At 49.3% G+C, this 25,359-nt stretch overlaps 1 protein-coding gene and 1 pseudogene across 2 annotated transcripts; both read left to right on the top strand.

Moving 5' to 3' along the window:
• The first annotated feature begins 9,017 nt into the window (after positions 1-9,017).
• On the top strand, positions 9,018-10,621 carry LOC118704795 (annotated as a pseudogene).
• A 6,482-nt stretch (positions 10,622-17,103) lies between these two features.
• LOC118704793 (amiloride-sensitive amine oxidase [copper-containing]) lies at positions 17,104-23,798 on the top strand. Of its 2 annotated transcripts, none has more exons than XM_036412738.2 (5): positions 17,104-17,229; positions 20,053-21,641; positions 22,447-22,732; positions 23,115-23,247; positions 23,455-23,798. In XM_036412738.2, the coding sequence occupies exons 1-5, from the start codon at positions 17,129-17,131 to the stop codon at positions 23,722-23,724; spliced, it is 2,379 nt and encodes a 792-aa protein (XP_036268631.1). In that variant the 5' UTR covers positions 17,104-17,128; the 3' UTR covers positions 23,725-23,798. The 2 variants fall into 2 exon arrangements, with proteins under 2 accessions (XP_036268631.1, XP_036268630.1); XM_036412737.2 differs by lacking the exon at positions 17,104-17,229 and adding an exon at positions 18,170-18,210 and having other exon boundaries at positions 20,051-21,641.
• Positions 23,799-25,359: the final 1,561 nt, after the last annotated feature.

The following is a 25,359-nucleotide window of genomic DNA, read 5'->3' as shown; positions in this document are numbered from 1 at the left end:
CCAGACCCGAAAGGCAAAAGTAAGAGAGCTTGAGTTTGCAGGAGCCGCCACTCATTCATGTGCGGATGGAAAAAGGCCACGTGCCAACCTGACAAGCTCAGGGAAGGCCTGCGTGGTGGCCTTGCAAATTCCAATCTATAGTAACCACAAACGATGGTCTGAAATGAACACTTTTTTTTTTTAATCTTTATTGTTGAGATTACTTACTGATGTCCACCGTTTCCCACCCTCATTGCTCTCCTCCACTGGTTCCCTCCCATAAAATGAAACTTTTTAACAAAAAGCAGTTTGTAACAGGTATGTCCTAGGCTAGAATCTTCCCTGACAAAGGTCAGTCTTTACCTTAATTAGGTTGTCTATCGTCTTTTGCACCTACAATAACCTTTGGAATCTCAGGTAATTCCCCTTCCTCTCTAGGGGTGTCAAACTCAATCAGAGAAGGGGCCAAAATCTAAAATCCAGCCTAAATCGCGGGCCGAATGGTTTACTGAACAGTCATAAACTGTCATTGTGATGGAAACGCAGCGGAGTGCAGTGATGACAGCGCGGTGCGGGCCACATTGCAAGGCCTGGCGGGACGGATTTGGCCCGCGGGCCTTGTGTTTGACACATGTGCTCTAGACCCCTCAAGGCACAACCAATGCACCAGGGTGGAGACCACAAATCCTTTCATTGTTGTTACCATGTTAACTGTCACTGTATTTTTCATCCAATTCCAAAGCCAGTCCCTGGCTTAGTGCCTGCCCACAGCGGACAGGCATTCACATTGGCTGGGTGAAGAGGAAACCAGAACAGAAGGGCTTCCAAGCTCCCCAAAGCCACGCCACCGAGACAGGAGGTGGCGCTGTTCACAGTCCAGAGTGAGGACTGCCGGGCTAAGAGCATCCTCGCAGCCAATAGACAAACTGCCTGGAACAGCCAATGAGAAGGGAGCTGTACTCAGGCCTACAGCTCCCTTCTCATTGGCTGTTAGAGACAGATTGTTTTCTCTCATCTCCTTTTGTTGTGGCCGGCAAGACCCCGTCAAGGCAGGGCTCCAGATGGCCAGCAAGACTCCAGGCCAGGGAAGGAACGAGCAGCCAGACCCACAACAAAGAATGTAGCATAACTTTTAGTCATAAAATAGTTCTGTTGTAAGGCTCAACCCCCAGGCAGGCACATCCTGGTTCCAGTAGTCGCAAGGCAGGACAAACAGACCAAACCAGGTCAAACAGACTGCTTAAGCTGAAAATAAACCCCCACCCCAGGTGTTGTATAAACTTTAAATGTTACTGTACTAGTGGACTTTTTCTATAACTTATAACTGACATTTCTTTGTTAAAACTTTAGCCAATCATAATCTGCCAGGCATCCCTAAGACGGGGATAAAAGCAGCGTGCTTAGAGTGGGTCGGGGCTCTCGTTGCTCGCTGCTGTGTCAGTTGAGACGGGAGCCCGGACTCGAGTTCGTAATAAAGGCTTCCTAAATTCCAATTTGGCTGACTGGTGGTCGTCATTGGCGGGTCACCCACAACATCTGGAGGCCCCCAGCGAGATCCACTCTGACCTCGTTGTCAGTGGATGGACACCCCAGGGAGGACACTCTGATCTCCGTCCCGGGTTCCAGGGAGACAGAGTGACCTCCACACAAAACGGCGAGCCGGTAGTTGAAGCCATCTGGACCTCAGAGACTGAGGTAAGGTCTGGTCTGGTCTGGGGAACGTTCCAATCTGGGGGACCCTAGGAGGGCTGGACACAGCGTAACCCTCAGGTCCAGAATCCCACAGCAACGGCGCTCGGGATTCACAGGTCTGTGGTAGCAGGAGTGGGGTTGGACAGGTGTGTCTGGTCTCTGTGTGTTGTATTGTCTTTGTTAGTCTGTTGTTTGTGTCTTTTTTCCGTACGGTCAGGATGGGGCAGGGTCCATCTGGACCCTCCACCCCGTTGCAATGTTTTCTTAAGAATTTTCAGGATTTCCAAAAACAGGCAGACGAATACGGCTCTGATGTTAATGCTTTTGATTTAACCACTCTTTTTCCCAGGTCAACGCCGGTCTGTAGGGTAACTTTCCCTCACAGTTCTTAGAGTATTAGGCTTGTTTCCTTTGTCCAACATGAGTGCCATTTCTGTTTTGCTGAAACATTGTAATAGTACTTGTTTACTGAAAGGGTATAAGTACAGACGTTTGTTTAATATTTTGTTTGTCTGCTTGGGTATAATTATTTGTTCATGTAAGTGTGAAAATCTGTAAAAAAAAAAAAAAAGAAAAGAAATAAAGAAGAAGAAAGAAAGAAAGAAAGAAAGAAAGAAAGAAAGAAACCTTCAATTTGTTTAAAGCTGAGGGCTCTGACAGCTAGCAAACCACCCTGAGTGGCCACTGGGATTCCTTTTTCCCAAGGGTGCTTTGCTTTCTGTCAGAGGGGAATCGGCCCACCTATTTATATGTTTATTAATTTGAAGGTATGAAGTTGTAACAATTATGGTCCAGAAAGGTTAAAAGCAGAGACCAAATTCTAAAATTAACTACCATATTTACAAGAAGGAAGCTTGAGCTGGCAAAGTCATCAAGTCTGCCCAGCAAGCTCAAAAACTAAATGAATCTTATTTCAGACACCTGCCTCCACCCAGTCTTCATCAGTGGTGGAGGAACGGTCTCAGAACTGTTTGTTTCAATTGGCCATCTAAGTTTAATGTGATTAGTGATTACAGTACATTGTAAAATCTTTAGAAGAAAAGGAAAATATTTTGAGGGCAACTTGGTCCTTGTGTGTGTGTGTGTCAACTCTTAAGTTATAGTTTTAAAATCAGTGTATTGCACTGTCTGTGCGGGACTGGCCGTCGGAGTAGCCGGCCGTGGCCCGTGGCCGCCCCTGATGGCGGGGCCCAGGTTACTGCATGTGCCGAGGCCCAGGGCAGCTCTTTACTCGATGTCTGTGCGGGGACTCGCCCTGTGTTGTGGGTGAAACGTGGGGGTTCGTGGGGAGTGTGCGGACTTCTGTTCTCCCACTGTCTCCTGGTCTGCACAATGGTCACTAATAAATGAATTAACAAACAAATAAATAAATAAAAATAAAATCAGTGATATTAATGGAAACACGCGCAGAGGAGCTTTTCAGAAAGCTCAGGGAGTGTGATTGCAGTGTGGGGGTTACCGGTTCCCCCAGGGCACCTTCGCTAGCAAGAGGCAAGCGGCGGACTGCCAGATGGAAACGCCCTGGTGGAAGCTCGCCACCTGGGACCAGTGAGCTCCAACACACAAGACTTCGCCACCTGGGACCCGCGAGCTCCCTGCCTCTGCCCACCTCCAGAAGTTGTTTTGAGTAGATGGAGGCGGCAGCAGGAGAGAAAATTCCCCTGTGACCCCCTGCGACCCAAGGAGACCCAAAAACCCTCGGAGACTCCTTGGACACTTTTCACCGTGTTCTGTTAGGGGACTTAAAGGCACAGTTAGAAATTCTCCCATTCCCCTTTCCAGGCTTATCAGAATCTGAGATCTGTATCTGTAGGAAAAATGTGGCAGTTTAAATTTCAATCGGCTGGAGGCCTAGGAACAGAGTGCTGGACCTGCTCCCTCTTCCCTCTGCCTTTTCTAAATATTTTAAAATAATGGGAGTTTTTGAGGCATGGTTATGCATTTTTAAAGAACATAGAAGATTTGAAGGCTAATTTAAAAGAATGAAGGTTTTTATGAAGGTTGTGCATGTGATGAGAAGGGGAACAAGAAAGGGTTGAAAGGAAGAGAAAGCCAGCAGCCAATAGGACACTGGAAGGAAGGACATCCTGGCAGGTTAGCTGGAGAGGCAAGAAGGGAGACTTAGACTCCAAAGGTTTTGTTTTTTTCTAACTTAGAGGAAGAGGGCTGACAAAACCAGGGCTCCTTTCCATTAAGCCCCCAAGGGTAACCTTACAAGTGAGAGGCAAACCTATTAATTTCCTGGTGAGCACTGGGGCAGTTTATTCAGTCTTGACAGAACTGATGGGACCTCTAGGAAGATATCAGTACAGGGAGCCACCAGCCAAACTGACTGTTTTCCTTGGACATCAAGGACTGTAGACCTAAGAAGGAACATGTACTAGACTCTAGTAACTAGAGGAATGCAGTAGCTGAACTGGACTGAAGTAGAACAATGGGCCTTTGAGGAGCTAAAGAAGGCTCTCATCTCAGCACCTGCCCTAGCCTTGCCAGATGTCATGAAGTGAGTGAGGTAAGGGGCATTGCCAAAGGGATTCTCACTTAGACTCTAGGTCCCTGGAAGAGACCTGTGGCCTATCTGTCTAAGAGGCTAGACCCTGTGGCAGCAGAGTGGCCAGTGTGCCTCTAGTCAGTGGCCACCACAGCATTGTTGGTGAAGGAGGCAGATAAGCAGACTCTGGGCCAGGAGCTAGCCCTGACAACACCCCATGTCGTTGAGACCCTCCTTCGGGTGCTCCAGAGAGATGGATGTCAAACACCAGAATTACCCAGTGCCAAGCTCTTCTCCTGGACCAGCCCTGCATCCGGTTTCATAAGACACTGGCCATCAACCCTACCAGCCTGCTTCCAGATGATCCAGAGGAACCCATTCATGATGGCATAGAGGTAACAGACACAGTACTGACAAATGTCCTGCCGTCATCACCAGACAAGGTACTGTTCACAGATGGGAGCAGTTACGTTCAGGATGGGATCTGATATACAGGAACAGCAGTAGTCACCCTGGACCGCACCATGTGGGCACAGTTCCTGAACTTTTGGCCTTAATCCAGGCCCTTCAATGGGGACACAGTGCCGTCCCCCAGGAAAGAGGATTACCAACTTCAGCCAGAAAGAACATTAAAAATAAGGAAGAGATTTTAGCTTATTTGAGTCCATCTGACTCCTAAAAGCAGTTGCAATAGTGCACTGCAAAGGACATCAGAAAGGGGAGACAATTGAAGCCAGAGGAAATAGAGCCACAGACCAAACTGCTAAGGAAGATGCCCAAAAACCAGTGGGGCCTTTACAAGTCTTAGTAACCCTGGGATGGCTGCAGGATTGGGGGCCAGAGAGACCAGGTACAGATCCCGATTCTGCCACTGAAGCACTGTGCAGCCACGGGGACGGTGCCAATTACACTGTCATCTTTAGGATTTCAGCAAGACCGTGCACAGGATTCCTGGCACAGCCATGCCTGGGACCTCCGTGAGTGGTCAGGTGCTGAAAAGGACCCTCCTAAATGTCGAGAAGAGCTGACTAGTAGCCTCTGTTTATCCCTAAAGTATCACCTCCTTTAGGTTCCCTGCCTGCAGGGTCACCTCCCTTTGACAAAAACACAAGACACAGCTCACAGGTGTGGAAACTTGTAACACAAGGCTGTACTGAATCCCAGCGGGGAGTAAATGAAACAGAACAGCGTGGAAGCTGCCATGTGGAGCCTGGTGCTGATCCTGCAGAATCAGGGCTCTGAAAGCCCAGCCTCCTTATGTTCTCTCAGCCCAGCCCCACCAGGGCCTAAGGCCTTGATTCTCCCTCTGGCTGTTATCTGAGTGGCTTCCCTGGGCCTCATCCATCCCTCCACTGGTGTGGATAATGTATGATAATATATGTCTTCTCTTTCTTGCTATTTATGAAACCCCACAGCCTTTAGCAAAAAAAATAATGATGCTGCTGCTGAGGAGGAGGAGGAGGAGAATGAACAACAACAACCTAAGCTGGACAAGAAGCTCCCCGGGCACAACTACAGAGGCTTGGGTGCTCTTGCATTTCTTGGTGCTGGTTGCAGACAGCCCCAGGGCTTCCTGCCTTCTGGTGCCTGATCATGCAAATGTCCCCAACCTCCCTGCCAGGGGGAACTGAAACCTAACATTGTCACTGGAGATAAAATGTAAAAAGAGCTAGCCGACCTTGATGGTTCTGAATGGTCAGAGCCATTAACTCATTGTCTAGTTAAGATAGTGGTGCCTGAGGCAACTTTAATTTGTTAATCATATGTAAATGTAAGTTGATTTTCTGTTGTTGGAACTTCCCCCTTAAGAGATGTCTTTGTTTCAGAATCTCAATAAAAGGAATGGTAAAAGGCCAGAGAGGGGTTAGTCTTCCCACTAGAGGTGGACTTCGCGCCTGGCCCCCATTTTCCCAAATTAACTCTTTTCCAGTCTCTCTCTTCATTTTAGTGTGTGGCCTTCTCCAGAAACCGGACCCTGAGTGGGCCTGAACCACATGGGTCGTGTTAAGGGATCCCACACCTTCCTCCAGATCTGGCTCAATAAAAGTAAGTGGGAAATTTCAATGTCAAACAGTTCCTTATGTGTACATGTGAAATGATATTTCAGTTCTGGATGGTGGACAAATGGTGGTAATGCAGATCCAACTGTCTCTGGTTTGGTCCTGCAGAGATGCACAGTTGCTGACTGCTAGTATGGCAAGCCATCCAGCATCTCTGGACTGTTTTTCTTCTGTCTTCATGGCTGGAGTAGTCCTGTCAATTCCTCTGTTGCAGGAATCCACATGGTCTTGGAGTTGCTTTCTGAAAATATACAAACATATTCTAGACCAAAAGTTAATAAAGGAATATTTTCTATAAATTTGACTTGGGATTCTTTTTCATTTTTTTGTCCAAACGATTTTGACACCTTGTGTGTTTTTCATGGGTGTCTTGCTATTAGCATTACAAATAAAAGTTAATTTTCTAAAGTAAAAATTTTCTAGATGTAATTTACTTACAGGTTATTTTTTCTTACATGATGTTCTTCTACTATCCCCCCCTTTTTTATTTAAATATTCAGGGGCTTTTGGAAAGTTTATAATATAGTCTTGATAGCTTTTAAAATTTAATTTTTTGCACTAAAATATTTGACATTGAAATTGGGACTCATCCATCCAAAAGAACTGTTGGCCCAGAAAGAAACTCACTACAGAGTGATTCAGCATAACCATTATTGTTTGTCTCATTTTTGGTTCTTACAAGTGTATTTCTAGTGTCACATGATTTCACTCATCTAGGGGAAATAATGAACATCAAAAACTGATTAACAAAAACAGACCCGGAGATAGGGAAGCATCGTAAAACCTCAGAGGGAAGGTAGAGGAGGGTGGGGATAAGGGGGAGAGATCAACTAAAGGACGTGTATGCATGCATATAAGCCTAACCAGTGGTCATGAAAAACAGGGGGTGGGAGGCATGCATGGGAAGGGGTTTGGGATATGAATGTGGGGATGAGGACAAATATGTGATACCTTAAAGAAATTTTTTTTTTAAGTAAATGGGCATTTGCTCTCAGAGAGATCAGTCTTTGGTACGGGGCACAGGGCTGAAAGATCCAACTGTAAACAAGGAAGAGGAGGTGGCAGGGCTGTGGCCAGAATCAGGCATCTGAGACTTTGTCCTCAATTACTTGTTATCTTTCTGCTGCTGCCTCCAACCTGCCTGCAGGGGGTTGATCCCTAACGAGGTGCCCCTGCAATTCAGCCTCACCCTTTAATGTTATCAACCAGTCTCTTCTACCTTCACTCCCTGCTTTGGGCTGGCTTGACTGCCCTCACCATATCCCCTTGCCCTATCCCTCCTTGGTTGGCCTTCTAAAGTCAGGTCTAGAACTTGACCTTCTAAAGCCAAGACCAGCTACATCAATTGCAGAGCCCAGCATAAAATGATGATAATGTGCAGTCCCTTATTCAGAAGTTAAGAACTTAAAGACAGTGGTAATAGAGCATTAAGCTGGGGCCCTTCTGAATGTGGGACCTGGAGACCACACAGGCCCTTCGTCCTGCAGCCGAGCTAACCCACACCACTCTCAGCTGTCCTTGCCCTAAGTAGCATGTGATACCATAGAAAGACTCTTGCCCCATTTGATCACCCAATACCCCGGCTATATGGCCATTGTAATAGGGACCTCACTGAAGGGCTACATCAAACTACAAGGCTGCACAGCAAAAGAAACAACAGTGCACCTTACAGAAGGGGAGAAAATATTTGCAAATCATATATCTGATAGAGGGTTAATTATTGAACACATGTAAAGAACTTAACTCAATAACAACACCAAAAAAGGAGAGACTAGATAGACATTTAAATAGATTTAAAAATGGACAGAGAAACTGAATAGACATTTTCCCAGAGAAGACATAGTACAAACGGCCGATAGGTATATGAAAAGGTGCTCAACATCAGGAATCATAAGGAAAATGCAAATCAAAAGCACAATGATATATCACTTCAGACCTGTTGGGATGGCTATTATCAAAAAGATAGGACAGAAGTGTTGATGAAAATGTGGAGAAATGGGGAACCCTCATGCATTGTTAATGAGAATGTAAATTAATGCAGCCACTATGGAAACAGTATGAAAGGTCCCCAAAAAAATAAAAATAGAGCTTCTTTATGACCCAGCAATTTCACTTCTGAGGATATTTCCAAAGTAAATGAAAACAGGATCTCAAGGAGATATCTGCATTCCCATGTTTATTGCAGCATAATTCACAATAGCCAAGGTATGGAAGCCTTAAATGAGAAAGAAGGAAATCCTGCCATTTGCGACCACATAGCTGGACCTTCAGAGCATTATGCTAAGTGAAATAAGTCAGACAGAGAAAGACAAATACTGTATGCTATCACTTACATATGGAATTTAAAAAAAATAAAACTTGTAGGAAAGAGAGAGTAGAATGGCGGTTACCAGGGCTGGGGGGTTCTGGGGATAGTGAGATAGTGAAGAAAGAGTACAAACTTCCAGTTAGACATGAGTAAGTTCTGAGGTCCAATGCACAGCTTTGTGATTATAGATGACCATGGTGTATAATATACATGAAAGTTGCTATGAGAATAAAATTTTAATATATTTTCATTGACTTCATTTAGGAGGGGAGAGGGAGCAATAGAAACATTAATGATGAGAGAGAATCATCAATCAGCTGACTCCTGTACAATCCCTACTGGGGATCAAGCCCACAACCTGGGCACAACCAGGAATCAAACCATGACCTACCGGTTCACAGGTTGATGCTCAACCACTAGGTCACACTGGCCAGGCAGAGAATAAATCTTAAATGTTTTCATCATAAAAAAGAAATTGTAGAGTGTGTTACTTACCTCGACTCTTAGCTTGTCGAGAACAGTAACCGGAACCTGGTGTCTATTGCTGTTTCCTGCTCTTGCAAGCCTGCAACCATGCGTGAGTGCATCTTCATCCATGTTGGCCAGGCTGGTGTCCAGATCAGCAATGCCTTCTGGGAGCTCTACTGCCTAGAATGTGGCATCCAGCCTGATGGCCAGAAGCCAAGTGACAAGACCATTGGTGAGGGAGATGACTCTTTCAACACCTTCTTCAGAGAGACAGGCTCTGGCAAGCATGTGCCCAGGGCAGTGTGTGTAGACCTAGAACCCACAGTCATTGATGAAGTTCACACTGGCACCTACCGCCAGCTCTTCCACCCTGAGCAGCTGATCACAGGTAAGGAAGATGCTGCCAATAACTATGCCCGTGGACACTACACCATTGGCAAGGAGATCATTGACCTCGTCCTGGACCGAATTCGGAAACTGGCTGACCAGTGCACAGGCCTTCAGGGCTTCTTGGTTTTCCACAGCTTTGGTGGGGGAACTGGTTCTGGGTTCACCTCCCTGCTGATGGAACGTCTCTGTCGATTATGGCAAGAAGTCCAAGCTGGAATTCTCCATTTACCCAACCCCCCAGGTCTCCACAGCTGTAGTTGAGCCCTACAACTCCATCCTCACCACCCACATCACCCTGGAGCACTCTGACTGTGCCTTCATGGGTGACAACGAGGCCATCTATGACATCTGTCGTAGAAACCTCGATATTGAGCGCCCAACCTACACTAACCTTAACCGCCTTATTAGCCAGATTGTGTCCTCCATCACTGCATCCCTCAGGTTATATGGGGCCCTGAATGTTGATCTGACTGAATTCCAGACCAACCTGGTGCTCTATCCCCACATCCACTTCCCACTGGCCACATATGCCCCCATCATCTCTGCTGAGAAAGCCTACCATGAGCAGCTTTCTGTAGCAGAAATCACCAATGCTTGCTTAGAGCCAGCCAACCAGATGGTGAAATGTGACCCTCGCCATGGTAAATACATGGCTTGCTGCCTTTTGTATCATGGTGATGTGGTCCCCAAAGATGTCAATGCTGCCATTGCCACCATCAAGACCAAGCACAGCATCCAGTTTGTGGACTGGTGCCCCACTGGCTTCAAAGTTGGCATTAATTAGCAGCCTCCCACTGTGGTCCCTGGTGGAGACCTGTCCAAAGTGCAGCGAGCTGTGTGCATGCTGAGCAACACCACAGCTATTGCTGAGGCCTGGGCCCGCCTGGACCACAAATTTGACTGATGTATGCCAAGCGTGCCTTTGTCCACTGGTACGTGGATGAGAGCATGGAGGAAGGACAGTTTTTTTGAGGCCCGAGAGGACATGGCTGCCCTGGGGAAGGATTATGAGGAAGTTGGTGTGGTTCTGTTGAGGGAGAGGGTGAGGAAGAAGGGGAGGAATACTATTTCCTTTCAGCCCTACTCAGAACTTCAGATTCAACAGCTGACAGTAAAGCTTTCTGGTTAGATTTTCTTCGCTTTTACCTGTAATCATGTCTACCTTTTTTTATGTATACCTGTACGATTTTGCCTTAATGTTTAAAAGTAAAGACATGGAGAAAGAAAAAAAAATTGTAATTATGTGATCTTATGGAGGTGTTAGCCAATGCTAAAGTAGTAATTATATTGCAATATGTAAGTGTATCAAACCAGCACATTCCACACCTTAAATTTACACAATGGTATAAATCAATTAAATAATAAAGTTGGGGTAAAACTGGTTGAAGCCTTGCTATCAAGCATGTGGGTTTTTTTCTTAGAATGCCACACACCAATTAATCAAAATATTTCTGACATCTACAATAGGTTCCTAACATCTCTCCCATCTACCTCTACACAATCTGTAAATTCATTTACTCTAAAAGCAAGACATCAACTCCCACATTCTGCCAGACACTGTACTGGTCTCTGTATGTTTGAAGAAATTAAGATACAGTCCCTGCCTTCAATGAAGCAGTAGAAGGGAAAGACTTGTGAAAACCAATCCTAATGACTCTAATCCAAAAATCAACAAATAAGTGCTGAGGAGGATGTGGAGAAAGGAAACTCTCTTGCACTGTTGATGGGATTATAAGCTGGTACAACCACTATGGAAAACAGTATGGAGATTCCTCAAAAAAGTAAAAGTAGAGCAGCCATACCACCTAACAATTCCACTTTGGAAGCAAACAAAAACACTAATTCAAAAAGATGCATGCACCCTTATGTTCATTGCAGCATTATTTACAATACAATAGCTAAAATATGAAAGCAACCTAAGTGTCCATCAATAGATGAAAGGATAAAAAGTGTTGCACCCGGCTAGTGTGGTCTAGTGGTTGAGCATTGACCCAGGTACCAAGAAGATGCCCGTTCCATTCCGGGGTTTTGGGCCTGATCACCAGTGGGGGGCATACAGGAGGCAGTCTATCTATGTTCTCTCTCATTAATGTTTCCATGTCTCTCTCCCTCTCCCTCCCTCTGTCTCTCTCTAAAATCAATTTAAATACCATATTTTTTAAATGGTGCATAAATGCAATGGAACATTACTCAGCCATAAAAAGAATGAAACGTGCCACTGGGCTATTGTTGGCATCCAGTGGGTAGAGACCAGGCATGCTGCTAAACTTCCTAGGACAGTCCCAAAACAAAGAGTTGTCGGACTCAAAGCACCCATAGTGCCAGGGCCCCTCAGGACTGCAAGTGGAAAACGGTGGGAGTTTCTCTTTGTAAACCTTTCTTTACTCATCAAAGATCAAATCTGGCTTCTGTAGCCTGGAGATTCAATCGAGGCCTTTCTCTGACCCACTCCCAGAGGGCCTCAGTGCAGGCACCTGTGAGAGTCTTGCCATGGTTCCATGAAAACAATCCCACTTTCCAGATTATTCCCATTGTCTCTGGTTTGGTGGGACTTTCTGAAAACAAAATATCAAAATTTAGCAATGGGAGAGCTGTACGCTGCGATCTCTAGACGGTAACCCCCGACATTGAATCTGTCTTTACACATTACGCTGACCCTGCCAAGACTAGACATCCTGTCTGTTGGATACAACATCTTTCCCTCCAAGGCCACTGGTTCTGCCCCTTTAAGAAAGGCAGGCAGTCCCGAAGGTACAGGACACAATCTTTGCCCAGGTATTATCCATAAGCTACTAATCATTAACCCCAAGAAGGGAGGAACCACACCTCAGAAATCAAGGTCATCTACAATAATAAGGAGGGCCAGAGGACAGGCCTGAGGGTGGTTGAGTTGAAAACAATAGCTTCACCCAGCGTGTCTGCCCAAGGGCTACCGTCCCTGGGGCTTCCCTCAAGTCCTCCTTTCCACCAGCGTCTGTACAGAAGTGCCCAGAGGGGTTCTCTCTCTAAACACCTCCCCACTGACACCTCTTCTACTCTGCCTTCCTCAGCACCACCCGAGTCTGCCCAGGACCCCGCCCTGCTCCTGGTCCTGGGAACACATCGTCCATCTCAGCTCCTGGCGCCGCTCTCCCTGTCCTCCCTCTGTGGAGCCCTCAGCGTGGCAGCAGCCCAGAGCACTGGCCCCTGGAAACCCTCGCTTGCCAAGAGCCAGGCATCTGCAAAGTGGGGCTCACAGAAGGGGGTGTGCTGGGTGAAATATGGTAGCACTCATACTTGGGTAAAAACTGCTGTTTGAATTTTAACCTTGCTATCTGACTTCGACCTTCGATTACTTGCTTGAACAATAGGGTAGTTGCAGGAGATTGACTCCCACTGACTCAGTAGCTTCAGGGGTAGAAACTGTAGATAACCTTTAGTTCTGCTTTTGTATTATGGGCAAGATAGGGCCACATTCCAATGTCAAGCAGGGTGTGACTGGGAACCAACCCTGCAGGCTGTCCCCAGTCTTTAGAATTTAGTCCTGAGGGGCCAATCAGGGTTAGCCGAGGCAGTGACATCACCGACCTGAGTAAAACCCCTGGACTGGGCGAAATTCGCTCTCTTCCGCCATGCTGCCGGCATGAGTGGGATAGCCCATGCTAGCATGGAGATGGCTCTTTTGTTTATTGCATCGGACTCGGCTCCCTGGTGGTCCTTGGGGATCATGACTGGAATCCCCAGCCAGGACCATGAGGGACCCCACTCCGGAGAGCCTGACTGGCCGCGGTAGGTGTGTCTTTGTCTGTATTTTTGTGTGAGCGCTCTGGAGGGACTGCCCCTCCATCGGGGCTCTTACCTGGGTGTTTACCGGCTGCTGCGTCAGCCATGGTTTGAGTCCAGATTCGAATCTGTAATAAATTCTAGCATGCTTAATCAAATTGGCTCCGGTGGTCCATCTCTTGGGGACTCGCTTCGTAACACTGGGTTGATAGTGTCCCCCCCAAAATTCACATCCTTCCTGGAATCTCAGAATGTGCCCTTATTTGGAAATAGGGTCATTGCAGATGTAATTAGTAACAGAGAAATCCTACCTGGGTCGGGGGGCCCTGATCCAATGACTGATGTCCTTGTAAGAAGGAAAGGGACACAGAGGTACAGACACACAGGGGACAGCACCAGGTGACACTGGGGCAGAGACTGGAGTGATGCATCTACAATCTAAGGAACCAAGGGGTGCCAGAAACACTAGAAGCTGAAAGGGGCAAGGAAGGACCACCCCCGACGGGAGACCTCAGAGGGAGCCCCACCACGTGGACAGCTTGTGGTCAGACTTCCGCCTCCAGACCTGTGAAAGAATCAATTTCTGTTGTTTGAAGCGCCCCTTCCCCCCACCCCTGCCCCGAGTTTGGGCTGTTTGTTAGGGCAGCCCTGGGAGTCTAACACAGGGAGACAGAGCCCCTGGCCTGGAGGGGCTCGCAGTCCGGGTGCCATTGCCTTCCCACTTCTGCAGGACATGCCCTCCTCATCACTCACGTTGCACCTGTCACACTGCCTTGTGATGTTATCAAATATTTACCTTCTATACCTTTATGCACTCCTTCACTTAAAAAGTAGACTCCCTGCTCACCACCGGCATATGGAGCGCTGCTGGCCCTCCGCACACGGCACCCTCCAGCTTTACAACCAGCAGTGTCCCTGCTCCCAGGCCACCTGCCCTAGGTGGTGATTAACAGCCACTCAGCCCTTCTCCTCAGGCCTTTCAGCTACTGTGCATGAACAGCCACTGCCAAACGGAGTTAGCCGTGGGCCTCCGTGTATTGACCTCACCATCATGGTCATACGGGCCTCTGTCATGTCATTCTGGTGTGTGTGTGTGTGTGTGTGTGTGTGTCCACACCCACTGTTCCAGGCAATCATTCTAAAGTGTTAATTAGCCCTCGCCAGTTTGGCTCAGTGGATAGAGCACATGTGTCAAACACAAGGCCCTCGGGCCAAATCCTCCCCGCCAGGCCTTGCAATGTGGCCCGCACCGCGCTGTCATCACTGCACTTCGCTGCGTTTCCATCACAATGACAGTTTATGACTGTTTAGTAAACCATTCGGCCCTCGATTTAGGCTGGATTTTAGATTTTGGCCCCTTCTCTGATTGAGTTCGACACCCCTAGGATAGAGCATCGGCCTGTAGACTGAAGTGTCCCAGGTTCAATTCCAGCCAAGGGTATATGCCTGGGTTGCGGGCTTGATCCCGAGTAGGGGGCGTGCAGGAGGCAGCTGATCAATGATTCTCTCTCATCATTGGTGTTTCTATCTCTCTATCTTCCCTTCCTCTCTAAAATCAATATAAATGTATTTAAAATAAAGTGTTAATGTCTATTCTTTCATTTCTATCTGTTCTTAAAAACGTGTCCGGTGGCTTTGTGGGCATGCTATGTGTGATGGTACTGTGCTCTCTCATTCATCCTCTTTCCTCCTACCTTCTTAAGACCCACTCCAGTGAGTTGTTGTATGGTCATCCACATCCACAGATGCACAGCACCCCACCATGAACACTGACTGTCATTCCTGGTGATGGACACCAGGTGGCCTCATCCCTACAACAAGGCTTGTTTGTATCCTACAGGGTCTGTGACTCTCACTGTCCCCTTCCTTACTGTGGATGGTGATACTGATTGCTGGGTCATCCGCAGAACCCCCACCCCAAGCCCTACCTGAGGTTCCCATTTTCCCAGCCTCTGCCCACACTGGGGCTTCATCCAGCTTTCTCATTCCAGCCAGCAATGCCTATAAAAGTTGACCTCACTGTTGAGTACTTTGCATTGCCCTGATCACCACTGGTTTTTAGCTCTCTTCCTGTCCCCTGAACTCTGTTGGTTTCCTCGTCTGTAAGTTGCCTGCAGTTCCTTCACTCATGTTTCCACTGGGATCTCTTCCTCATTCCAGCTGATTTTTAAGACTTCCTGTGCATTCTACATATTCATTTACAAAGAGATCTCCTATAAATCTGATAACCACCTGACATCATTCATAGTTATTACTATATTATCAATTATGTTCTTATGCTGTACTTTACATCCCCCGTCTCTCACAAAAAAAAAAAAAAAAAAGTTTTCTTGAGCTATCATTCACATACCATACAATTCACCTGCAAAATGAATGATTCGAGGATTTCCATATACTTACAAATATGCACAACCCTTCCCATAGGCAATTTTAGGTCTCTTTCATCACCTCAAAAAGACACCCCATATTCTTTAGCTGTCACAGCTCACCTCCAACCCCACCCTAAGCAACCACTAACTACTTTCTGTCTTGATAGATTTGCCTATTCTGAACATTTAATATAAATGGAGTTACATAATATGTGGTCTTTTTAAAAAAAATCTTTTTATTGATTTCAGAGAGAAAGAGAGAAAAACATCAATGATAAGAGACAATCATTGATTGGCTGCTTCCTGCATGCCCCACACTGGGGATCAAGCCCACAACGAGGGCATGTGCCCTGACTGGGCATCAAACCATGACCTCCTGGTTCATAGGTCGACTCTCACCACTGAACCACACTGGTCTGGCATTATATGTGGTCTTTTTAAACTGGCTTCTTTCACTGAGACAATGTCCACATTGTAACATGCATCACTACTCCATTCCTTTTTAATGCTAACTGACATTCATTGTCACATTTTGTTTATCTCTTCATAACATACATGATGAACACTTGGATTGTTAAAAAGACAGAAACAAATATGTAAAATGCACAGGAAGTACAAAAGTTTATGATTTTAAAGGAGTCTCATTTATCTGTTTTTTCCTTGGTTGTTTGTACTTTTGGGTCATAGCTAAGAATCCTTTGCCAAAGCCAAGGTCAAAAAGACTTATCCCTATGTTTTCTTCTAAGAGTTTTATGGTTTTGTCATTTAGGTCTTTGATCTATTTTGAGTGAATTTTTGTGTATGGTGTGAGCTAATGGCCAAACTTCATTCCTTTGCATGTGGTCCCTTTCTCTTTTAATCTTTATTTGTATCTTCTCCCAATCTATCCTCACTCCATTCATTTGGTAATGATGTCCTTTGTAGAACAGAAACAGGCTGTGTTTCTCAGTGTCAGCTCATTCCTAGAACTCTCTTAACATGCAAACCTCCTCAAGGCTCCATAAGGACCCCATGACTGAGGGTGAGAGACATAAATGAAGTCACTGTATCAATCATCCTTTATGCATTTAAAGCTAATTGCCTTCCTTGGAGACACCAAGAGCCTTCTGGAATTGAAAACAAATATCACGTTAACTATTTTCTCTAGAGGTGGGTCAGGTTCCCTGTTTTTGTTTGTGGTGTCCAACTCTACCAGCCTCTGCCTTTATCCCTCCATCCGCTTCAGGCTGAGACTGCTTGCTGGTAAATTTCCTCTTGTCTTTATCTCTGGCCTCTGCAACTCAACATTTACTTTAATAAATTATGGCATCACACAGTTCACATTGCTCCCAACAGGAAATACTACACCGTAGACAGCTCTTGTGGACGGTGCCCTGTGGCAGGAGGAATGAAAGGAAACAGACAACTAGGACACGGGTGTTGGGAGAAACAAAAGTGAGCCCCATGGCTGAAGTGATGGAGGCTTGGGGCATTTCCAAACCTGGGTACTTGTAAGGGCAACAGGGTCCCCATGGGAGCAGAACCCGGTGCCCATCCTGGGCCATTGCCCTGCCCACTGTGGAGCCCTCTGAACCCTATGTGGGTCCACACCTTAGTTGGCCCCGCCCTCATGCTGTCCCTCCCTCTAGGGCGGGTCCAACAGAGCTATAAAGCTCCAGAAGGAGCCCAGACAAAGGCTGGCTGTGGAGGCAAGAGGAGCAGAGCACACAGGTATGTTCTGAAGGGCCATGGGGAAAGTCGAGAAGGGGATGAGTGAGAGGGGAGAGAAGTGAGGCCTGGAGTGAGGGCCAGGAGAAATGAAGACTCCAGAGGCCCAGAAAGCGAGGGGGCAACCTTGCAGAGGCAAAATGGTAAAGCCTCAGTGGGGAGGTGGATGCTGTTCTCAGGTGGAGAGGAACAGAGCCCACGGGCTGCCACGTTCTCCCCTCCCGTGGCCTCAGTGCCACAGTCCACGCCCTGGCTGCCCACTGGGACACCACTCACAGGACTGTGCAGGGAGGATAAACTTAAAGGAACAGCCAAGTCACCTCCCTCTTCTACAGAGCAGAAAGGCATTTGGGGATAAGCAGTTCTAAAAAGGGGGCCCAGACAAGAAAAGATATTAGAAACTTGAATGCATATTCCTGGGTGGGGGAAGCCAGCCTGAAAAGGCTACAGACTGGTGAGTTCAACCTTATGACATTCTGGAAAAGGGAAAATTTATGGAGATGGTAAAAGATCAGGGGGGGGGGGGGGAAGGGGGGGCTGTGTAGCTGAGCACAGAGGATTTTTAGGGCAGTGAAACTATTCTGTGGGATTAGCAATGGTGGTTACATTTCAGTATACACCTGTCCAAACCATGGAGTGTAGCACCACGAGTGAACCCGAAGGTAAACTATGGACTTTGGGTGCCAATGGTGTGTCAGTGTAGGTTCACTGATTGTAGGAAATGTACCACTCTGGTGAGGAGTGTTGAAAATGAGGGAGACTGTACATGTGGGAGGCAGGGGGCAGATGGGAAGTCTTTGTACCTTGTGCTCAATTTTGCTGTGAACCTAGAAAATGCTCTAAAAAGTAAAGTCTACTTTTAAAAGGAGGCTGACCCAAAATGTAATAGTAAAACAAGAGCTCACCCATAGCCTTCTGCAGTCTCTGGCTTCCCCCAGCACCTCTGTGTCTCACCCATCCCTTCAGGCTGGACAGCACCAGGGCCAGGGGGACAGGATGAGGCACAGGGACTGATTGGATGCTCTGGGGGATGGGCTATGAGTGAAGGCCCTGACCACACCCACCCCAGAAATGGAAGGGAAAAGGACATCTCCCTGTATCAACACCTGGGATGGCCACACACTGAAGTGCCCTGCTAAGAGCCACAGATGGTCAATCAGCCACAACCTGAGCGCCCCACCAAGGACACAAAGCTGCTGGGCAGCACTGGCCAACTGGTCCTCACTCAGCCATAGTCTACAACTAATCTCAGTCAAATCCATCTACACTGCTTACATTTAAAATCTCTGGTACCACTGAGCCTCTCCTGAGGGTTGGCTTTTAAAGAGTAGTCCCGGCCCTGGTGGCTCAGTGGTTTAGTGTCAAACTATGAAGCAGGATGTCATAGTTCAATTCCTGGTCGGGGTATATGCCTGGGTGGTGGGCGTGATCCTTATGGGGGGGCATGCAAGGTAGCTAATCAATGATTCTCATCATTGTTCTTCCTATCTCTCTCTTCCTCTATGAAATCAATAAAAATATTAAAGAAGAGTAGTTAGGGATTCCTGAGTGCTTCCTAGAAGGTAAGCACAGTTCTAAACACATTATTCTACTGACCAACTCATTTCCCTCAAAACCCTAGGAAGTGGGTGCTATGCTTGTTCATTTCCATAGTACAAGTGAGAAAATGGAAGCCCAGAGAGTTTAAGCAACCTGCCCAAGGTCACACAGCTGGTCCTAGTGGCGGGACATGTAGCTCTTGAACCCAGGCAGCCTGACCCCAGAGTCCACCCTTTGAACTTCTGCTCTGCATTTCAAATTTAGAATGAAAAATGTTCTGGTGTATCAAAAATAGAGTTCTACTATGAATACACATGTCGACATAAGAAATCTACAAAACTATAGATAATTTTTATAAGAGTTTATTTGAGCCAAGACTGATGACAAGTGACAGGAAGCAGGATCTCAAGTACTTCTGAGAATGACAGTTTGTAGTCTCAGTTACACATTGAGAGTAGAGAAAGATGACATGAAGATGCAAGAAAACAAGAGCCAGTGCTCAATCTACAAGATAGTGTGCTCCCTTGAGGATGGTTACATCTTAGAGCACATGTGTCAAACACAAGGCCCGCGGGCCAAATCTGTCCCTCCAGGCCTTGCAATGTGGCCCGCACCGCGCTGTCATCACTGCACTCCGCTGCGTTTCCATCACAATGACAGTTTATGACTGTTCAGTAAACCATTCGGCCCGCGATTTAGGCTGGATTTTAGATTTTGGCCCCTTCTCTGATTGAGTTCGACACCCCTATCTTAGAGGAATGAAAAAGAGGGTCACTGTGGTATTTCAAAGGTGTGTTACCGTTGATAGACAGCAGCAGTGGCCAAGGCAGGCTTAAAAACCTTTCATGGCTGGGGCTGTCCCTACCCACCGAGACCTGACCGGGTAGGGGTTTATAATTTATCACTGCACACCCTTTTTGTCCAGACACAGGACACAAGAAATACATTGGAGGGATTCCCTGTGTCACAGGCACTGGATCAGTCACCCTAAAGGTGGAGGTGCAGCCACACTGAGATAACGCACAGATAAGGGGAAATCAGAGTTGACGTAGGTGATAAAATCTGCAGGACCAAACGAGGCTTACTGACAAGTGAGGAGAGTGTGGAATTAAAATCAATGGAAAGCACAGATCTGAGCAGCCTGGGGCCCCAACCGCCTTAGGATGGCCTCTGGCTGACGCGGTGGCCAAGGGATGAGGCTGTGTCTGTAGGGAAACTACAAAGCGAGCCTAGTAGAAACCCTTGTCTTCCCATAAAACAACTAAGTTCATCTCTCTTGGATTCTAGAGCCATGAGGCGAGAGAGCCCGGCCCTCGGCTGGGCCTTGGCTGCCATCCTGATGCTGCAGACACTGGCCATGGCGAACCACTCCCCCCGGACCCTGCGCAGCCAGGCTGGGGTGTTCGCTGACCTGAGCGCCCAGGAGCTGAAGGCCGTGCGCAGCTTCCTCTGGGCCCAGAAGGACCTGAGGCTGGAGCCCTCCCGAGCAGAGACCATCAACAAGAACTCCGTGTTCCTCATTGAGATGCTGCTGCCCAGGAAGCAGCAGGTGCTGAAATTTCTGGACCACAGTCAGAGGCGGCCCGCAAGGGAGGCGCGTGCCGTCATCTTCTTCGGAGCCCAGGAGCATCCCAACATCACAGAGTTTGCCGTGGGGCCCCTGCCAAGGCCCCACTACATGCGCCTGCTGCCCCCCAGGTCTGGGCACCGGCTGTCCTGGAACTCCAGGCCCATCACCTCGGCGGAGTATGTCCTACTGGACCACACCCTGAAGGAGGCCACCAGGCCCTTGCACCGATTTTTCCTGGACACCACAGGCTTCTCCTTCCACGACTGCCAAACCCGATGCCTGACTTTCACCGATGTGGCCCCTCGGGGCTTGGCCTCAGGAGAGCGCCGCACGTGGTTCATCTTGGAGCGCTTTGTGGAAGGCTTCTTCTTGCATCCCATTGGCCTGGAGCTCCTCCTGGACCACAGCAGCATGAACGCCCAGGACTGGGCAGTGGAGCAGCTCTGGTACAACGGGAAGTTCTACCGAAGCCCAGAAGAGCTGGCTCGGAAGTACCATGCCGGACAGGTGGACGTGGTTATCCTGGAGGACCTGCCCCCAGAGGGCCCGGGGGCCAAAGGCGCTGGGGAGCCACCCCTCTTCTCATCCTACAAGCCACGCGGGGACTTCCCCAGTCCCCTCACTGGGAAGGGCCCCCACCTGGTCCAGCCCCACGGCCCCCGCTACAGGCTGGAGGGCAATGCCGTGCACTATGGGGGCTGGAGCTTCGCCTACAGGCTGCGGTCCTCCACGGGGCTGCAGGTGCTGAACGTGCATTTCGGTGGGGAGCGCATTGCTTACGAGGTGAGCGTCCAGGAAGCAGTGGCGCTGTACGGAGGCCACACACCCGCAGGCATGCAGACCAAGTACATCGACGTGGGCTGGGGTTTGGGCACCGTCACCCATGAGCTGGCCCCTGGCATCGACTGCCCGGAGACGGCCACCTTCCTGGATGCCCTCCACTACTACGATGCCGACGACCCTGTCCGCTACCCCCGGGCCCTCTGTGTCTTCGAGATGCCCACAGGGGTGCCCATTCGGCGCCACTTTAACTCCGACTTCAACGGAGGCTTCAACTTCTATGCAGGGCTCGAGGGCCAGGTGCTGGTGCTGCGGACCACGTCCACAGTCTACAACTACGACTACATTTGGGACTTCATCTTCTACCCCAACGGGGTGATGGAGGCCAAGATGCATGCCACAGGCTACGTGCACGCCACCTTCTACACGCCCGAGGGGCTGCGTCATGGGACGCGCCTGCACACGCACCTGCTCGGCAACATGCACACTCACCTGGTGCACTACCGCGTAGACCTGGACGTGGCAGGTAGGAATCCCTGGCATCGAACGTCCCCAGATCAGACGTCCGTGTGCAGACACTAACTCCACTTCGGGAGGCGACGCTGTGCCCCACAGGCAGACCATCAGGAGAATGTGCCCTGCCAGCTTCTGAGCCTGCAGGATTGAGTCCCTGTGCCCCAGGAAGGGTGCCTGCCCTGGGGCTGTGCTGACCCCTGGGCCGGGTGAATCTGCAGAAAAGTGCGCTCAGGGTAGCAGAGAGGACAGTGCCTCGAATGTCAGCAAGGTCGCTGCCGACTGGCACCGGGAGGTGGACACAGCTCCATGAGGGTTAGTCACTATGTCTCCTGGGTTAATGGTGTCACCGCGGCATAGGCAACAAGCAGGATGTGGCCTGACATCAAGTCAGAACCGGCCCCTAGGACAAGATGATGATTCCTCTTCCTAACCCCACCCTCCCCACTTGGCACATTCCCCTTTTCCATGCCCCGGGTACAGCACAATGGACACAGCCCCCGCCTGGGGAAAGACGGCCGCCCTCTGGGACTGCAGGACAGCCCAGAGCCTGGGGCCCAGGGCTCCAAGGAACTGCCCACAGTCCCACCACAACCACCACAGCAGCTGCGACCTATGGCATCATCCTCTGGTTTCCCTGGTGGATTTTGTGTTTATTCCCTTCTTTCCCCCCACAGCTGGCTCCATGCAAACTCTAACACCCTCTTCGCTCCCAATGGTTTGCTGCTGGATGTGGTCTGGGGTGGAGAACACAGTATAAATGGGGCAGGTGTTTTGGGGGCTGGATCTTCATTCTGCATCTTCATTCACACATGCAGGCACCAAGAATAGCTTCCAGACCCTGGGCATGAAGCTAGAAAACATCACCAACCCCTGGAGCCCGGAGCACCACCTGGTCCAGCCAACACTAGAGCAGACGGGGTACTCCCGGGAGCGCCAGGCGGCCTTCCGCTTTGGACAGACTCTGCCCAAGTACCTGCTCTTCACCAGCCCCAAGGAGAACCGCTGGGGCCACCAGCGCAGCTACAGGCTGCAGATCCACTCCATGGCTGAGCAGGTGCTGCCGTCCGGTTGGCAGGAGGAGCGGGCTGTCACCTGGGCCAGGTGAGGAGGCTGAGAGGCAGGGGAAGGAGGGAAGGCTGGAGGCCCTGCCTTATGTTTTCCTGTGTCTGGTGAGGCTGTATTTCTGTCTATGAGACTCTGGGCTTTGTGGCAGTGTATCTGGACGTGTGTGTGTGTGTGTGTGTGTGTGTGTGTGGTGCATGTGTGTGCATGTGTGTGTTCCAAGGCATGGCTCTGTGTTTAAAGAGGGGAGTGGAAAGCCTGTTCTGAGCACCTGAACCCCTGCTGACCCTCAGTGAGACTGACAGACCCCAGGAGTTGATGTGGAAATCAGGGAAAGCCCCGATGTTGACCCTGCAGATGTGCCCCGGGAGCAGCTGGGCCACCCCAGTGCCCAGAGCCTCCTGGCTGCTCTGCCCCGCAGGTACCCCCTGGCAGTGACCAAGTACCGGGAGTCTGAGCTGTGCAGCAGCAGCATCTACAACCAGAACGACCCCTGGGACCCACCTGTGGTCTTTGAGGAGTTTCTTCGAAACAATGAGAACATTGAAGAAGAGGTACTGGCCCCGCCTTCTTTCTGCTCCAGCCCAAGACTAGAGCTGTGCCCTGTCCAGTCCCGGGACCTGTGCCAGCAGCATCTTGCTGTGTGGACAGCAAGCTCAGTGGTCCCCAGACCTGCCCATTCCTTATAAGGAGAGCTGGAGGGGTCGCTCACCCCTTACCTCTCTGAGCCCGTCAGTGCTGCCCACCCCTCTCTCCCACAGGACTTGGTGGCCTGGGTGACAGTGGGCTTCCTGCACATCCCCCACTCAGAGGACATCCCCAACACAGCCACCCCGGGCAACTCTGTGGGCTTCCTGCTCCGTCCCTTCAACTTCTTCCCCGAGGACCCATCCGTGGCATCCAGGGACACCGTGATCGTGTGGCCTCGGGACAAGGGCCCCAACTACGTGCAGCGATGGATCCCTAAGGAGGGCAGGCACTGCTTCACGCCTACCCCCCTTAGCTACAATGGGACTTACAGGCCTGTATGAAGGGCCCCTGACCCCAGCTAACTCCTCACTAGAAGCCCGAGTCCCCCACCCCACCACCCGGATAATAAACCCTCCAGAGCTCAGCTCCAAGTGCTGCTTCTTGTGGGGGGCACAGCGGGAAAGACACACCCCTGCCCTTCCTTGGCTTCCATTCACTTTGGTGTACTCCATCCCAGAAAAGACCTCCATTACAAAGGCAAATGACAGCCACTGAAACTCGAACTTTATCTGTTATGTTGGTTTTAAAAGCCTGAGGCTGACAGCTCCCTCTAGGGAGTTTGTGGGGGAACTCCCCTAGGTCACCAAGGGGCAGGCAAATTAGTGCAACTGTAGGGAGACGCTAACACCCTACTGTTTGAGGAGGGGAGTGTTCTGAGCACCTGAGCCCCAGCTGACCCTCAGTCTGATAGGCTCCCGAAAGATTATGTGGAAATTGGGGAAAGCCTCGTCATTGACCCTGCAGATTTGCCCCGGGAGCGGCTGGGCTCTGGGCACTGGGTTGGTCCAGCCACTCCCTGGGCACATCTGCAGGGTCAATGACGGGGTTTTCCCAGATTTCCACATCTAGCAAAACTGCCAACACCTCTACCCTTGGACACATCGATCCAATGTCTAGAGGTTTATCCCAGAGATCTACTCACAAACACAGAAACAAGCGTGTACACAGTGACTCACTGCAGAGCTGTTTGTTATAGCAAAATCTGGAAACAACCCAACACCCATCTATGGGAGAGAGCTTGTAGGTCTGAATAAACTAAGGCACATCCACACGGTGCAATTCTAGGGGATCATAAAAGAAGCATGAAAGAGCGTGTTCTCTGTACCACTGGGGGAACCTAAGAAGGAAAAGAACACTAGCATAGAACAATCTCTACAGCGTGCCAACTTCTGCATGAGAGAAAGATGTATATTTACTTATAAGTCTACACACATGTTTATATCTAACCTAATAATAGAGTAATATGCAAATTAACCATCACTCCACTTCACAAGCCACGCCCACCAGCCAATAAGAGCAAGTTTGCAAATTAACCCACCAAAGATGGTGGTTAATTTGCATACACAGAGGGATGGAGGAGTGAAGACTGAAGACAGCATAGAAGGAAGAGGGAGGGAAAGTGGAAAGCAAGGAGGCTGTGGCTGCTGGAGGGACAGTACTGGCAGTGAGTATGGGGTGGGGCTGGGCGAGTGCACAGAGGCAGCATGCTTGGCTGCAGAGGGGGCTGCAGTGGGAGGAAGCGGGCGCGGCAGGTCAAGTGGGTGGGGCAGGAACACAGCAGCAGCAGTGAGAGTGGCTGTGGAAACAGTGGTGGCAGTGGCTGTGGGTGTGGTGGCACAGGCAGGACAGGTGGGGGTGGCGGGAGGGAAGCCCACCGTAAGTCTTGCAGGAATATTCCTACAACAGGTGCCTAGTTGATTTATTAAAACTCTAGGAAAGTGGCTGCCTGTCCTCTTAGTCTTGTCATGCAGCTATAACAAAATGCCATAGGCGGGGCTTCTATTGCTCACAGCTCTGGAGGCTAGAGATCCACAAGCAAGGTGCCAGCAAAGTCACATGAAGGCCCTCTTCTGCTTGCAGACTGCTGGCCGCTGTCTGTCCTCACCTGTCTGGGGTAGTGCGGGAGCTCTGTGGTG

This window comes from Pipistrellus kuhlii, unplaced genomic scaffold (assembly GCF_014108245.1).
Source record: "Pipistrellus kuhlii isolate mPipKuh1 unplaced genomic scaffold, mPipKuh1.p scaffold_m20_p_47, whole genome shotgun sequence".
In the NCBI taxonomy this organism is placed as follows: domain Eukaryota; kingdom Metazoa; phylum Chordata; class Mammalia; order Chiroptera; family Vespertilionidae; genus Pipistrellus; species Pipistrellus kuhlii.
This window is presented reverse-complemented; position numbering and strand designations above follow the sequence as displayed.

Bases quoted from the DNA above. Each gene is read 5' to 3' on its own strand.
- LOC118704793 (XM_036412738.2), top strand. From the start codon at position 17,129: ATGCTGTCCCTCCCTCTAGGGCGGGTCCAACAGAGCTATAAAGCTCCA. The intron at 21,642-22,446 runs GTAGGAATCCCT...TCACACATGCAG, and splicing joins CGTAGACCTGGACGTGGCAG to GCACCAAGAATAGCTTCCAG. The intron at 22,733-23,114 runs GTGAGGAGGCTG...TCTGCCCCGCAG, and splicing joins CGGGCTGTCACCTGGGCCAG to GTACCCCCTGGCAGTGACCA.